Source organism: Mustela lutreola, chromosome 1 (assembly GCF_030435805.1).
Source record: "Mustela lutreola isolate mMusLut2 chromosome 1, mMusLut2.pri, whole genome shotgun sequence".
Taxonomy (NCBI): Eukaryota; Metazoa; Chordata; class Mammalia; order Carnivora; family Mustelidae; genus Mustela; species Mustela lutreola.
In genome coordinates this window covers 12,704,637-12,719,538 of record NC_081290.1, presented here as the reverse complement: position 1 = coordinate 12,719,538, position 14,902 = coordinate 12,704,637, and the positions used below count along the sequence as shown (strand labels likewise).

The window sequence follows — 14,902 nt, the reverse complement described above, 5'->3', positions numbered from 1 at the left end:
GGTCTATGTTTCTTAGTGCCTCTCTTAAGAGTGTTTTTAATGAATATCAATTTGGATCACAGGGATCTGTTGTTTCTACATTTCTTCTACAATGAAACAATATTAACAGATTGTGGAATCCAGTCCTGTTTTACTTGGTTGACTTATTGCTTAAAATATTATTTTGATTTTTTTTCAGGGTCCATGAATAAAATTTTATTGGAACACAGCCATGCATATTCACTCATAAGTTGTCTGTTTCTGTTTTTGCACTATAATGGCAGAGCTGAGTAGTTGGGACAGAGACTGTATGTCTCACAGAGCCAAAAATATTTAGTATCTGACCCTTCACAGAATAAGTTTGCTGAACCTAGAAAATGAATTATTATTTTGTAGAATTAAAATTTCTTTTTAGAAGCTCTAGGAATATATAGCTGATATTAATTTCAAGATGTGCTACTGCATATCCTTATGATCTTGGTTTAAGATCTGAGGATGGGACTCCAGTAAATGTCTGACGCATAACTTTTAATCTTTGTGATTAAGTCACTCTGATGCTCCTCTATTGTTTGCTACTTTTTTGTTTGGTTGTCATTAATATATCTTTCTGGGTGAAAAATTCCCTGTTTATTAAAAAAAAACAACAGAATACCTTTTTTTGGATTCTTTAATATACTATTATTTGAGGAAGTTCTGGGATCTTTGTCTAAGGAAGGTTGAAAAACCCATTTGTGACCACTTCAATCTACCTGTGGGTCTATGGTGGCCCTGATATAGCTTATAGAAAGAACCCTCTCTACTAATGGGCCAATTACACTGGAGGAAGAAGAGTCCAGAAGTCCTCACGCTATGCATGGCCAACCATACTCCCCAAAGGCTTTGCTATTTTCAACACCTATTATCAAATTACTTCTCCCTCTGTATGTGGTCTTGAGAATAGGACTTTTTATTTTTTTAAAGATTTTATTTACTTATTTGACAGAGAGAGAGATCACAAGTAGACAGAGAGACAGGCATAGAGAGAGGGAGAAGCAGGCTCTCTGCCAAGCAGAGATCCCATTGTGGGGCTCGATTCCAGGACCCTAAGACCATGACCTGACCTCAAGGCAGAAGCTTAACCCACTGAGCCACCCAGGCAACCAGGACTTGGTTTTATGTATAGTTGCATATCCAATGTCTAGAATACCTGATGTCTGGTGCATAGAAATTCCAGAAATGTTTGTTAGATGAATGAGTAAGTGATTTATGTAAGTAGTTGCATATAACGCTCTAGGCCAGTGATATCCATAGAACTTTGATGATGATAGAAATGATGTATATCAGTGTACTTAGTATAGTAGCCATTAGGTTCATGTGGTTATTTTTTATTAGAAATGATATTAGCATTGCTGAGGAAATGAATTTTAATTGTATTTAATTTTAATTAATTAAAATAAAAATAGTCCCATCGGCTAGTGGCTACCATATCAGATGGTGTGGCTTTTAGTAGATGGTGATGTTATGTGACTTCTTATTTTCCACTCTGCTGTGTTAGTGGATGATGGGCTGAGCATTTCTGCCTCAGCTGAATATGTAAATCTCTTTTCCAGCAGTACCTATTTATACATTCTGGGAATATTAGATAGAATATACATGGTATGATTATGCAGGATTTAGATATGTGACAAATCTAAGAGAAATCTATATAGATTTCTTTGTATCTATATAGATTGAGATCTATCTACAGATAGATATCTATCTCAATATATCTATATAAACAGCCTCCTTCACCCAAACAGATTCAGTTTCCAAATGATATTAATTTGCCTAAGATTGTTTAGATATGTGTGATCATCATAGATGAGTCTTTTAGCGTTCTTTCAGCATTATAACAAAAAGGAGAAGAAAGAGATTCTCAGACCCATGTAAAGAAATTGTGGTTGTAAGATTTTTTACAGTGATTTTTTTCCCTCTGACTATTGATCCCATGGCAGTGGTTCTCAGCTGGGTGATTTTTCCCCTCAGGAGACATTTGGCAATATCTGGATACATTTGGGGTTATTACAACTGGTGGAGATTACTACTGGCATATAGTGTGTAGAGGTAAGGAATACAGTTGAACATTCTACAAGTCACAGGATAACTGCCACCTTCCCCCACAACATAGAATTATCTCTGACTAATGTCAGTAGGCAAAAACTGAGAAAGTATAATGGAGTATAGTGATGATTCAAAAAAATGAGTTTGAGTTTATTTTATAAATATATTTTAATGCATACAATATAATATTATGTATGTGGGACAAGAGAGACTCTCAGCTGATATAGAGCTCAGAAGAAAATCTTGCACAACAGTTATTTCATTAGCCAAATTAATCGTAATGGCGGGAGCAAAGGTTTAGAAGCACAGAAAAAGATTGAGTTTTGTTCAAAACTAGTCCAATCATATAGGGTGTCACAAAATATACATTTAAATACATATGAAAATAACTATTTTATCATAAAAGGTAAATCTCTCCAAAGATGCTTTCTAAATTATTTGAATATTCTCTAAAAATACCATATTTTAAAGAATGCCAGACTTTTTTTTTTAAATAGGAAATTTTAATATTAGACAATAAAGACTTTTTCAAAATCTTTTTTTGTTTTTTGGTTTTTTAAAAGATTTTATTTATTTATTTGACAGACAGAGATCACAAGTAGGCAGAGAGGCAGGCAGAGAGAGAGAGAGAGAGGAAGGTTGGAACCCTGCTGAGCAGAGAGCCTGCTGCAGGGCTTAATCCCAGGACCCTGGGATCATGACCTTAGCCTTAAGACAGAGGCTTAACCTACTGAGCCACCCAGAGTCCCCCAAAATCTTGTATCAAATTGTTTATGAATGTCTAATTTTATATTGACCTTTCACTTATTTATGAATATCTAACATATTGATTTCTTATTCTGTGGGTACCTTACTTATTCTGGATTTGATTGAAGGTAAAACCATTTAGAAAATAAAATGCATTAAGATGTAATAAAGCAGAAGTGGAAAGTAAATCTCCATCAAGTTTGGAGCTTCTCTCATTTTTAGAGATGGAAAATAGCTCCTTATCATGGAGTCCCTTTCTCATTTCCACCTAACAAAAAGGCCCAGAAATTTTGTCTTTTTTTCTCCTAAATATCAAAAAAGCATTTTTAGGTAGTGTAGAACAGGATACTGGGTTAGGCAACGTCTCCAGTTTTGCTGTTCGGTCCCAAGATTTATTCATTGTCCCAAAGTAAATATTAGGTAGTTGTTTACCACCTCACACCAACTAGAAGGGCAAACATGAACACAACAGGAAACAACAAATGTTCGCAAGGATCTGGAGAAAGGGAAACCCTCTCACACTATTGGTGAAAATGCAAGCTGGGACAGCCACTCTGGAAAACGGTATGGAGTGTCCCCGAGGTGTCAAAAAAAGAGCTGATCTATGACCCAGCAATGGCACTACTGGGTATTTACCCCAAAGATACAGATGTAGTGAAAAGAAGGGGCACATGCATCTCAGTGTTCATAGCAGCAATGTCCACACCACAATAGCCAATGTGTGGAAGGAGCTGAGATGTCCTTCAACAGATGAATGGATAAAGAAGATGTGGTCCATATTTACAATGAAATATTATTCAGCCATGAGAAAGGATGAATACCCATCATTTGCATTGACATGGATGGAACTAGGGGGGATTATGCTAAGTGAAGTAAGTCAAGCAGAGAAAGACAATTATTATATGGTTTCACTCATATGTGGAACATAAGGAATAGCGTGGAGGACCTCAGAGGAAGGGAGGGAAAACTGAATGGGAAGAACTCAGAGAGGGAGATGAACCAGCAGAGACTATGGACGCTGGGGAACAAACAGAGGGTTTTGGGGGTGGGTGAGGGGAGGAGGTAACAGGGTGTTGGGTACTAAGGAGGGCACGTATAGTGATATGCACTGGGTGTTACACGTAACTAATGAATCATTGAACACTACATCAAAAACTGGTGATGTACTATACAGTGGCTAACTGGGCATAATAAAAAAAAGATAAAATCTGTACAACTAGGTGTAAATGTATATGTCAATTGTTTTCAAGTTTCAGAAACAGGTACCTGTGCATCTGAGGGCAAAGGGGAAAGGACTCATAGTAATGCCATCTCGTAAATCTGTTTCACCTCTAGTGCCTCTCCATCGTCTGGGTTCGCTTTGGTCCAAACGAATTACCTTGATTTATTTGGTACTGTGAGCCTATAGATTCTTAAGGAGGATTATTTAGTGAAGGAGATACAAACTGTGGAGTCAGGGAAGGGTAGCCTGCCTTGTCAGGGAAAAAAATAGAGAATGCTTAGCCGTTGGCACTTGTCTGATTAAACGGGATTATTCTAAAATGAGTAGTACATACTAGGAACAGGAAGAAGGACAAGGAGATAATGAGAGACTTTTGGCAGCAACGGCAGCTCTTTGTGGAGCTGACAGTATTTTGTACGCTCATGGTTAGCAAAACACTTCAGATGATGTAAAACAAGATGCCTTCCTCATGTTTAAGAGGATTATTGTCAGATCATGCTTATTTGCATCTTGAATTCAATGACCGTATACATCGCAGCACATACTCAACACAATTTGCTAGAGACCACATTTACATTTTGCACGTAGAGGTGATTGTTGCGTTAGATGTTGGTTTTAGATTTAATCCAGTCCCGATAACGAGTCACTTTGGTATAAATTCCAGGCTTATTTTTTTTTCCACAGTCTATTCCCCAGCTTACTATTCCAATAAGATACCAGATGTTTCTATCACGTGCTATAACCAGAGGTCCTCCAGAATCACCCTGGAGAAGAAGAAATGTACATTGTCAATAAAACAAATGAAAGGGAGTAAAAAGTGCACGTTAATGAGCATGGGAATACCTACTAAATTAATTTTTTAAATCAAGGTATGTAAAATGAATTCTATTTTTACTTACTGTTAGTATTAATATAACAGTAAGTGTATTACTTATTATCTCTGTTTTTATCTTACAACTTCTGCTTATCTGTGTAAATGTCTTCATTTGGGGGGCAGTGTGAATCAAGCTAAGGTTTCAGTTTTATCTTGTGTAGTTTTTAGTTTTGTTCTATCTAAAGAGGAAGCACAAATTGAACCTAAGTTCAGGTATACAATTCTTACATGAATGATGACCTTAAGGCTCAACTAGATGTTACCTCCATGAAGCCTGTACTGTTAACTAGATAAAATCAATTGCTTGAATTTGAATTTCACCTTGTACCGCTCACACCAGTTGACAGGAAACTGTCCTGGATGTTATATTGTTGTGTAGTAATAGGTTTAAGAGGAGAAATATAATGCAAAGGATACTCCAGGCAAATGTGCATTATTTATTACAGACAGGCTTTTGTTTCCAAATAAAGATTTAATCCCTAGCCCTCATGAACTGGTTTGAAGTGTGTGAATCTTGGGGACTTACCTAATATCTTTAGCCTAAGGTGTAGACAAATGATTTTTAAAAGCTTTTAGCAATGAACTTTTCATTCAAATGAAACATTCTATGGAAGTCCCTTACAGATTTATTTTATTTTATTTTATTTTATTTATTTATTTATTTTTTTTGGGTCAACCGGGAAATTAAAGAAGAATTGAAAAAAATCATGGAAACAAATGATAATGAAAATACAACGGTTCAAAATCTGTGGGACACAACAAAGGCAGTCCTGAGAGGAAAATATATAGCGGTACAAGCCTTTCTCAAGAAACAAGAAAGGTCTCAGGTACACAACCTAACCCTACACCTAAAGGAGCTGGAGAAAGAACAAGAAAGAAACCCTAAGCCCAGCAGGAGAAGAGAAATCATAAAGATCAGAGCAGAAATCAATGAAATAGAAACCAAAAAAACAATAGAACAAATCAACGAAACTAGGAGCTGGTTCTTTGAAAGAATTAATAAAATTGATAAACCCCTGGCCCGACTTATCAAAAAGAAAAGAGAAAGGACCCAAATAAATAAAATCATGAATGAAAGAGGAGAGATCACAACTAACACCAAAGAAATACAAACTATTATAAGAACATACTATGAGCAACTCTACGGCAATAAATTTGACAATCTGGAAGAAATGGATGCATTCCTAGAAACATATAAACTACCAGATTTATTTTATAAGAACAATGATCCTGTATGAAGCAGTCCAGGGGTCTTGTGCTTTTAGATCCCTTCCCTTTTCTTTCCATGCTTCTTAGTACCATTTAGGGATCAATGGACAGAGTATGAGAACTCTGGTCTACTAAAAGTCATGCTCCTCAGCTCCTTTCCTGTAGGACCACATCCTAATTTAGGTCCTCAGTATTTTACTCTGCAATTGGTGAAGGAAGCAAGGGAGCATGGGCCAACAGCAGAGAACATCTGCTCTTATACAGATTTATGTTCCTGCTGAAGAGTCATGTGACCCAGTTGTATTGTGGGCCACCCTATTGTTTCTGCTTCTCCTCAGGAAGTAAAGCGAGTGGAATGAGATCTTGTATTCTAGAACATGTAACCAAATCCTAGGATTTTATTCTTTTTGTTACTTGTGTGCTATATTATTAGATCGTAAATTCATATAGATTCAGTGTAGGTTTTTAAATATTTATGTTTCCTTCAGTAATTGCCACATTATCTTGCAAATTACAAAAAAACCCCACCCCTGAATAAACAAGTGAATGAACGCTTATTATATCACATTCCAGACAGCTAATGGCAGATCAATGGTGCCACCTTCACACTTAGGAAAAAGCTGGTGTATGTGTCAAATTCTCAGACATTTCCTAATCTTTCAAGAATTGTTAAACTGTTGGATGCATGTCAAATCTTTATTATTTTAGTTACTTACTTTTAGTCTTTTAAGTAGCCTGAATTTAAAACTGATATTCTCCTTAAATGCTTAACACTTAAAGTTCTGTATGGTTTGGGGAAAAGCTATTTATTTAATTAGTTTTTAGATATAATTGGTGAGGTAGCACTTTAATATGAATTAATGTGGATAAATATATTTTTTTCCTAACAGTGCGATTCTAGCTGAATGTACACTGCTAAAGGTCAAAGGGTTAAGTACTGGTAAAATGATTTTCTGTTGGCCATGGAGTTACCTTCAGACCTCATTCCACAGTGCCTTATAAGTAGTAGGGATTATATAACTAAGTGGTTACCACTGTGACTTGAAGCAATGATTGTGTGATTTTCTGGCTTGGTTTCTATTATCTGCTCCCAGTTTTTTTTTTTTTTTTTATTTTCTTCAACTAAAGTTCTAATTTGCAACTGATGGTCATTTTTTACAAATGATTTTGGAAAATAGGAGGGTGTTAAAAGAGGAGTATTTTTTTTAAATTTTTTATTTTTTATAAACATATATTTTTATCCCCAGGGGTACAGGTCTGTGAATCACCAGGTTTACACACTTCACAGCACTCACCAAAGCACATACCCTCCCCAATGTCCAAATCCCACCCCCTTCTCCCAAACCCCCTACCCCCAGCAACCCTCAGTTTGTTTTGTGAGATTAAGAGTCACTTACGGTTTGTCTCCCTCCCAATCCCATCTTGTTTCATTGATTCTTCTCCTACCCACTTAAGCCCCCATGTTGCATCACCACTTCCAAAGGAGGAGTATTTCTTATAGTTCTCCTATTTCTTCTTTTTATACTCTCCTCTCTCTTCCACAACTTAATTTTTGGGGGTCATATGAAGTGACATTGGTTATGGTCAGTATGGCCACCTCTAGTCAATAAATTCACTTCTGTGGATTTGAGTCTATTCTTACCTCACAGGCATCTAGTTTTCCTGTTAAGAATCCAGCACATATCATTCCTGATGATACGGCACCACCATATACATGAACTTGATTACATATATCATTACTTATGATCTCTACTTCAACTTGTCTCAGAGTATTGGGAAAGGGACCTAGAGAAGAAAAAAAAATTAATAGATGAAGAATCTTCACATTGTTGCTTATGATAGTTAATTATTGTATCTTAAAAAGGATGGATCAGTGATAAAATATGTCTTGAAGTTGACTCTGTGCTTAGTGACAGTGCTCAGGTTCAAATTCTATTTCTTATGTGTCTTCTATGTGCTAGGTACCATTCTTGGCACATTTACTTCCACTGTCTTACTTAATCCTTGCAATAACCAACAAAGATAGATAAGAGTATTTTCTTTTTAGGGGTGCCTGGGGGGCTCAGTGGGTTAAAGCCTCTGCCTTCAGCTCTGGTCATGATCTCAGGGTGCTAGGATGGAGCCCCACATTGGGCTCTCTGCTCAGCAAGGAGCCTGCTTCCTCCTCTCTCTCTGCCTGCCCCTCTGCCTACTTGTGATCTCTTTCTGTCAAATATATAAAAATCTTAAAAAAAAAAGAATATTTTCGTTTTCAGATGAGAAAACCAAAGCTTACCCAGTTATGATTCTTGCTACCATCACATAGTTAAATGTGTAATAATATTAGATTTAAACATTAGATTTAAATTAAATTTAAATGAAAGCATTTCTCACCACCTGTGATGATCTGTGGTAGTTCACCTTACCTTACCTGGAAATCTGCTACTTCACTCTAAAAAGGATACAGCGATACCAGGAATTGAGAATCCTTTAGGAAGAGGAGTATAGAGCAATGTTGTACTATCAGAAAGTAATTTTTAATACTGAGTAGATGGAATGCTATTGTTTCATGAGAAAGACCATGTCTACTTCGATCTTAAATGGCTATCCAGACTAATTCCAGGGTAAGTAACAAATACCAGGAGAAGAAATAGATTGTGTTTTATTAATTACCCATGCATTTATTGATTTGTTGTATGAAAAGTACCATTTCATTGTGTATTGTATGGTTTTAGTCATTGTGTTCTCATTACCCCTTAACAGCTTTATAAAATCAATCAATTAATTAATTAATCTTTTAAAAAATTTAAATTCAATTAGCCAGTATATAGTTCATCATTAGTATTTAGTGTAGTATTCAATGATTCATGCATATAACAAGTGTAGCAACTTTTAAACACTGTTAGTCCTTCATATAAAGATGGGTGCTCTGTTTATAACAGTTTCAAAGACAATTGAGAAGAGGAAGGAGGGCAGGGCTGTCAGTTTGATCAACTAGTCAGGGCAATTCTATGCTAAAGACTCTGGTCTTGGAGGCAGCACATAGAGGAGTTTGAACACCACACAATTTATGTGCTATTTAGCCCTGTGCAATTTACTTAATCATAGTAAGCTTCATTTTACTCGCATGTAAAATGAGAAAATGATACCTATCTCACATTTTTATTGTGAGCTACAAAGTAATTGATGTAATCAGTTATGATAGTGCTTTGTCCCATATTCAAATTTTAGTCAATGGAAGCTCTTGGAGTAAACTGTAGAGTTCAGAATTACATATTTAAAACCCTCCTGGTTCAGTTGTGGTAGTTTATATGTCTCTAGGAATGCATCCATTTCTTCCAGATTGTCAAATTTGTTGGTGTAGAGTTGCTCATAGTATGTTCTTATAATTGTCTGTGTTTCTTATAGTTGTCTGTGTTTCTATGGTGTTAGTTGTGATCTCTCCTCTTTCATTCATGATTTTATTTATTTGGGTCCTTTCTCTTTTCTTTTTGATAAGTCGGGCCAGGGGGTTATCAATCTTATTAATTCTTTCAAAGAACCACCTTCTAGTTTCATTGATTTGTTCTATTGCTTTTTTGGTTTCTATTTCATTGATTTCTGCTCTGATCTTTATGATTTCTCTTCTCCTGCTGGGTTTAGGGTTTCTTTCTTGTTCTTTCTCAAGCTCCTTTAGGTGTAGGGTTAGGTTGTGTACTTACAAAACAAGGCAGACCCCCCAGAGATGAGGAAAAGAATTTTCAGATTATAATGATAGTACAAAAAGCTGGACCCAGTCTCAGAATTTTGAAGTACATATGGAAGGCAAGCATATTTCTATAAAAATCAAGTGACAAAGACTCAGTAGATAAAAGCTATAGTTGGAGGAGGTACATAAATCAGACTATAACTTTTTAACAAGAGTCTGGAGCAAGAGTCAGAAATTCAGATGCAGATTAGACTATGTGCAGGTTGATCACCTAAGAGAGGTAGAAACTGGAGACTCACATCACGATCTAAAGATCTATCTTTGCACTTTATTGTGTGTTAGTAAATGTAGTAAAATGTCGTACTTGTGAACTTTATAAATCCTGAGGCAAAAAAACTCCTCCAAAGTTACGTGGATTGGAGGGGCCACAATTTAATATTTAGCATCATACATGCCATTTAAAATAATTGTGTAAGGCTGTTTTTGTTTAGCTGCTTGACACATTACAGAAGTTTATCATCATTACTGCTCACAAATTACATACTTTAAGATTCATGCAGCCATAGCAGAATCTCTGCATATGAAGACAGCCACAGAAAGAAGGAATGTGAAAAAATATGCTTGAAAAATTTTTGAAAAGAAAGTTATAACTAATTTCCAAAGTAACCCATAAAGAAGGCACTAAACATAGATACCGTGTAATAGTTCTAGCCAAAGTTTCCAAAAGTCACCATATCTAGATTTTTCTATGTGCTGTTTCGTGATATTTTCCAAGGGACATCTTGATTTCATCTCTTATTTTCAATATTATGTGATTTTCAATTTTCAATATGTGATTTTCAATTTTATTTTACATCTCCATTCAAATGGAAGATAGGTTTGCATTTTTTGCTTAGCTTTTTTTTTTTTTTTTTTTTTTTTTAACTGAGATACTCACCATTAGCTTTTAATGCTCCCCATCCAGTGACAAACACTGAACTCTGAGGCAAGACTTCAAAAGTAGCATCTGGGAGACAGACTCTGCCCACATCATTGGAAAATAGGACAGGGGTGGAGAGCTTCACCACAGCGATGTCGTCATCATGCTTATGGGCAGCATAGTTTTCATGAATGATGATTGATTGTATCTTTCTTCTCATCAGTGGAGGGCTGAGAGTTGTTCCAAAACTAGCCATCCAGAGTTTGGGGTTTTTGTAACTGATCACAGATGAAAAGGATTATGGTTGATTCATTTCTGATCTAAAGTTGCCCAGGACTCTGAATCAGCATGAGACATAGGGGTGGTAGAAGGGCAAATTGTTTAAGGTGGTAATTGGTGGGTCTTCCCACCTTATTTGAAGCTTCACCCCCCCAAGGACTACTTTCTTTCATTTAGCTGATCCAAATGCCCCCATTCTAAGGTAGCTTAAGTTACTTCCTTTGAGGGGGAGTTTGTATTTTCTAAAGGGAACAAAATATTATTGCTATTTTAGATATGAAAGTAATACAGATTTGTTAAAGAGACTATAAGTAAATAAAAATTAGACATATGTACATATTCACACACATGTATACCTTCATATGCATTCAGTTATTTGGGGGAAAAAGAGAGGGAGAAAAGGGAAGAGGGGAGTGAAAGGTGTCATACTGGAGTCACACCTTGTATATTGTTTTCTTATCTTTTCTTTTTAGTTAACATTTTACCCAGAATATTTTCCCATATTTTATGAATTTCCCTAGTCATTATTATCTCTTTATTATCTCCATATAATCCATATGTTAAATCTTCAAAAAAGATTAAAAATTGCAATCCTAAAGATAGTCTTGTGGGATAATCTGATGTAAATTCGTGGGTTCAGATACTGTATTAGCAGAGTTTTAAAAAAAATCTCAATATATCCTAGGAAAACTGCTGAGTGTGTTTAACTTTTGACAGTATTGACTTGTTCTTAGAGTTAGGAAAATATATTCCGGGGAATATATTTTCAGTTGGAAATGAAGATTTCTCTAACTTTTCTACTCTTCTTCAGTAACTATCATCTGTTCCTAAGCCTGCTTCACAATCATGAGTTTCTTTGGGAGACTAAGATGCTCGTAAAAGAATGAAAGCATGTGCCTTTGGCTCAGGTTATAATCTTGAGGTTATGGGGGTCTTGGGGTCTGGGGTAGAGCCCATATCAGGTTCCTGCTTAGTGAGGAGTCACCCCTCCCCCGGCTCATGCTCTCTCTGTCAAATAAGTAAATAAATAATCTTTGAAAAAAAAAAAAGAATGAAAAAGGAACGAGAATTATAGGAAATGAAGGTGAGAAAAGAAAGTGACATTGGTGATCCTGTTGGTACAGACTGAGGACTTACATGTCAAAGCAGTGAGCAGCGGTCAGGAGCCACTCCTCACTGATCAAAGAAGCTCCACAGAAGTGGATGCCGTCCATTTGCAGGCTGGCTTGCCATGGCCAATCAGCTTTCTTTGCAGGATAACCATCAGCAATTCTTTCCATAGATGGAAATTCCCTCCCTCGTCCACAACCTGTCAGAAGGAAACAAGGTAGTTATTATTAATATTTTATTTTATTTTACTTGTCTATTTTAGCTGACACAGAGCATTACATTTGTTTTAGGTATATTACATAGAGATTCAACTTTTCTAAGCATTATGCTATGCTCACAAGTATAGCTATAAGATGGTTATTTATAACCAGAGTTATAAACATGCGTGGGCGTGTTTGGCACATAGTTAAAGATGGAAACACTAATAGGTTTACCTTGCCTTTAAAAAGTTAATTGAAATTATATAATAAAATAGTGATTATTCACATTGAAAAAGTATTGACTTAAAAAAGTAAACTATTTAATGTCCTCCCTGGTACATTTACAACAACTTCAGCTTAAGGGTTTTTTTTTTAATTTATTTATTATTTTATATATCTTTCTAGGTCATTTTCTTATGTATGATGATGTATCCCAGTGATGTTTGACAAATTTTGTGTGTCAAAAGTACACTATTTTTGCAGGAAAATACCATTTGTACACTTAAAATGCTTTTCTAATATTATAACAATTACCCTACTATAACTTAAGTGTCAAAATTCACATATTAACATTAATGGGTGTCATTTAATTCTAAGCAAGGTTTTCTACTTTAACAAAGTGAGCCAAATATAAAGAAATATGATAAAATGATAGGGAATTGTTAAAAGAAGTTGTCAAACTTCCTGTGAGGAATAACAAGTTATTCTCACATAAACATTCCCAGTTATTAGTAGTAATTTTTCCCATCATGGAGAGTTAAGTCACGCATCCATTCAGAGATATTATATAGTTTGGAGAAATAGTAAACGTGGGGATAGAGAAACTCTAGCAGTATTTTGACTTCTGGAATTTGATTTGCAAACATTGCAGTGATATTCTCAAACTTACAGCTGTTCAGAATGTGTTCTGCTTCTGCTTCATTCATATCTGGAAAAAAAAAACAACCAAGATGATTGCTCAGTAATGGAACAATTATAATTTGACAATACTATGCTTACATGTCATGAGTGTTTCTGGTTAGTATGAACTGAATTATTCAGGAATTTCTTAAAGACAGTAAAATAAATTCCTACAAAAAGGAGAGGCCTGGATGTAAATTCTTTCTTCTATTTGTGGACTCTAGGAAAATCCTGGTTTATAATTTTAAGATCATTGGCATTGAGAAGGATATTGTTTGTCTGGAAGGAGGACTACATCTAATTAATTTAGCCATACCAATTTATTAAAATGCAGGTTATGCTGAAGAGGATCTAGGACTACTTTCATATATGTACTATTATCTGGTGGATACCATTTCCTTTTGTCCTCAAAGCATCTTAGATGCTGACATCTCCACAGAGGCTCCAACTGGAATAAAGATCTACTAGTATAATAACAAATCCTCAATACATATTAGTCATTTTATCATAAACTGAAACAAAAGGAAGCATGATCAGTGAATATTCCCTAAAATTATATGAATTATTCCTTATATCAGACAGTATAATAAGTAATCCAAATCCATGTTTCTGTTAAGATGAAAACCAGTGTAGAGTTTTGGTAAGCTTGCAAATTAATGAATCTTTCAGTCAGACTCTAAAGAGGAACATTGTGTTCATCTGCTAGGAACTCAGCTTATGTTTATGTGTTTCTTAGAAAAAACCCCATAGAATTAGGTTTTGCCAATAACAGCAAATTTCTAGTGGCTTCCCTGATCTTTATAATAACCCCAGAATTCCTACCTGGAGCTATATGACATGGTCCCTATTTATGTCTTTGTGGTCATATTGAACTGTTCTTGCTTGAAGCCACTACTCAGCGGCCACCCTAGCCTTTCTGTTTCTTGACTGTGCCAAGGTATTCCTGCAGTCTTTGTTCTAGTTGTCTCTCCTTGCAGAAATGCTCTTCCCATGATCATTTTCATGGTTGACTCCTTGTTGTCATTCAGATCTTAGCTTAAAAATCCTCTCCTCTGAGAGACTTTCTGTGCCAAATCAAAGTAGGCTCCCACTCCCTATTCTCTGTATGGAAAGTCATATTATTTGATATTACTTTGTTCATATACTTGTTTAATGGACCATTATCTTTTTTATTCCAATTAAAATGTTCTATGAGGACAGGTAATTTAGTTCTTGGCACAAAAAGATTCTGCTGAGATAATAATGAGCAGTAGTAACTAATAGTTTACTGAGTCCTTTGTACTAGCGACTGTACCAAACACTGCTATATCCACACAATAATATTATGAGGCAAAACTATTAAGGACATGGTTTAAATATTTCTCAAGGTAAGAAACTTGTCCTACAACCATTTCACTGTAAGGTCGATTATAATCTAGTGTTACCTGCTATAGGTTATGGATCAGTGAGGGGGTGGAATTATGGTTACTTCACAGATAACTTTAGCCTTGGCTCATTTCTATCAGCAGAAACTATTGATGAACTTCCATGGTGATGCTGTATCTCCTATGTACACATTATCTAGTAGATGTGTTCCACATGCAGGATAAAAGAAGTTAAATATCTCCATTTCTAGAACAAGATTGTGTAGACTCACTTTTTTCTGCTCTTCTTCTATAAATACTACTAAATACCCTGAAAATTATCTAGCAGATAATAAAAGAACCCTGAAAGCTGG

General features: G+C 35.6%; 1 protein-coding gene across 1 annotated transcript in view; it reads right to left on the bottom strand.

The window, feature by feature from the left end:
• Nucleotides 1–4,629: 4,629 nt before the first annotated feature.
• Nucleotides 4,630–14,902, bottom strand: part of LOC131825249 (transmembrane protease serine 11G-like) — a 33,423-nt gene continuing 23,150 nt past the window's right edge. The window contains exons 6-10 of the mRNA XM_059164850.1: nucleotides 13,175–13,213; nucleotides 12,113–12,284; nucleotides 10,715–10,974; nucleotides 7,753–7,895; nucleotides 4,630–4,791 (exon numbers count right to left, since the gene is read on the bottom strand). Of these exons, the coding sequence (XP_059020833.1) occupies nucleotides 4,630–4,791; nucleotides 7,753–7,895; nucleotides 10,715–10,974; nucleotides 12,113–12,284; nucleotides 13,175–13,213 (776 nt within the window). The remainder of the gene's footprint in view (nucleotides 4,792–7,752; nucleotides 7,896–10,714; nucleotides 10,975–12,112; nucleotides 12,285–13,174; nucleotides 13,214–14,902) is intronic.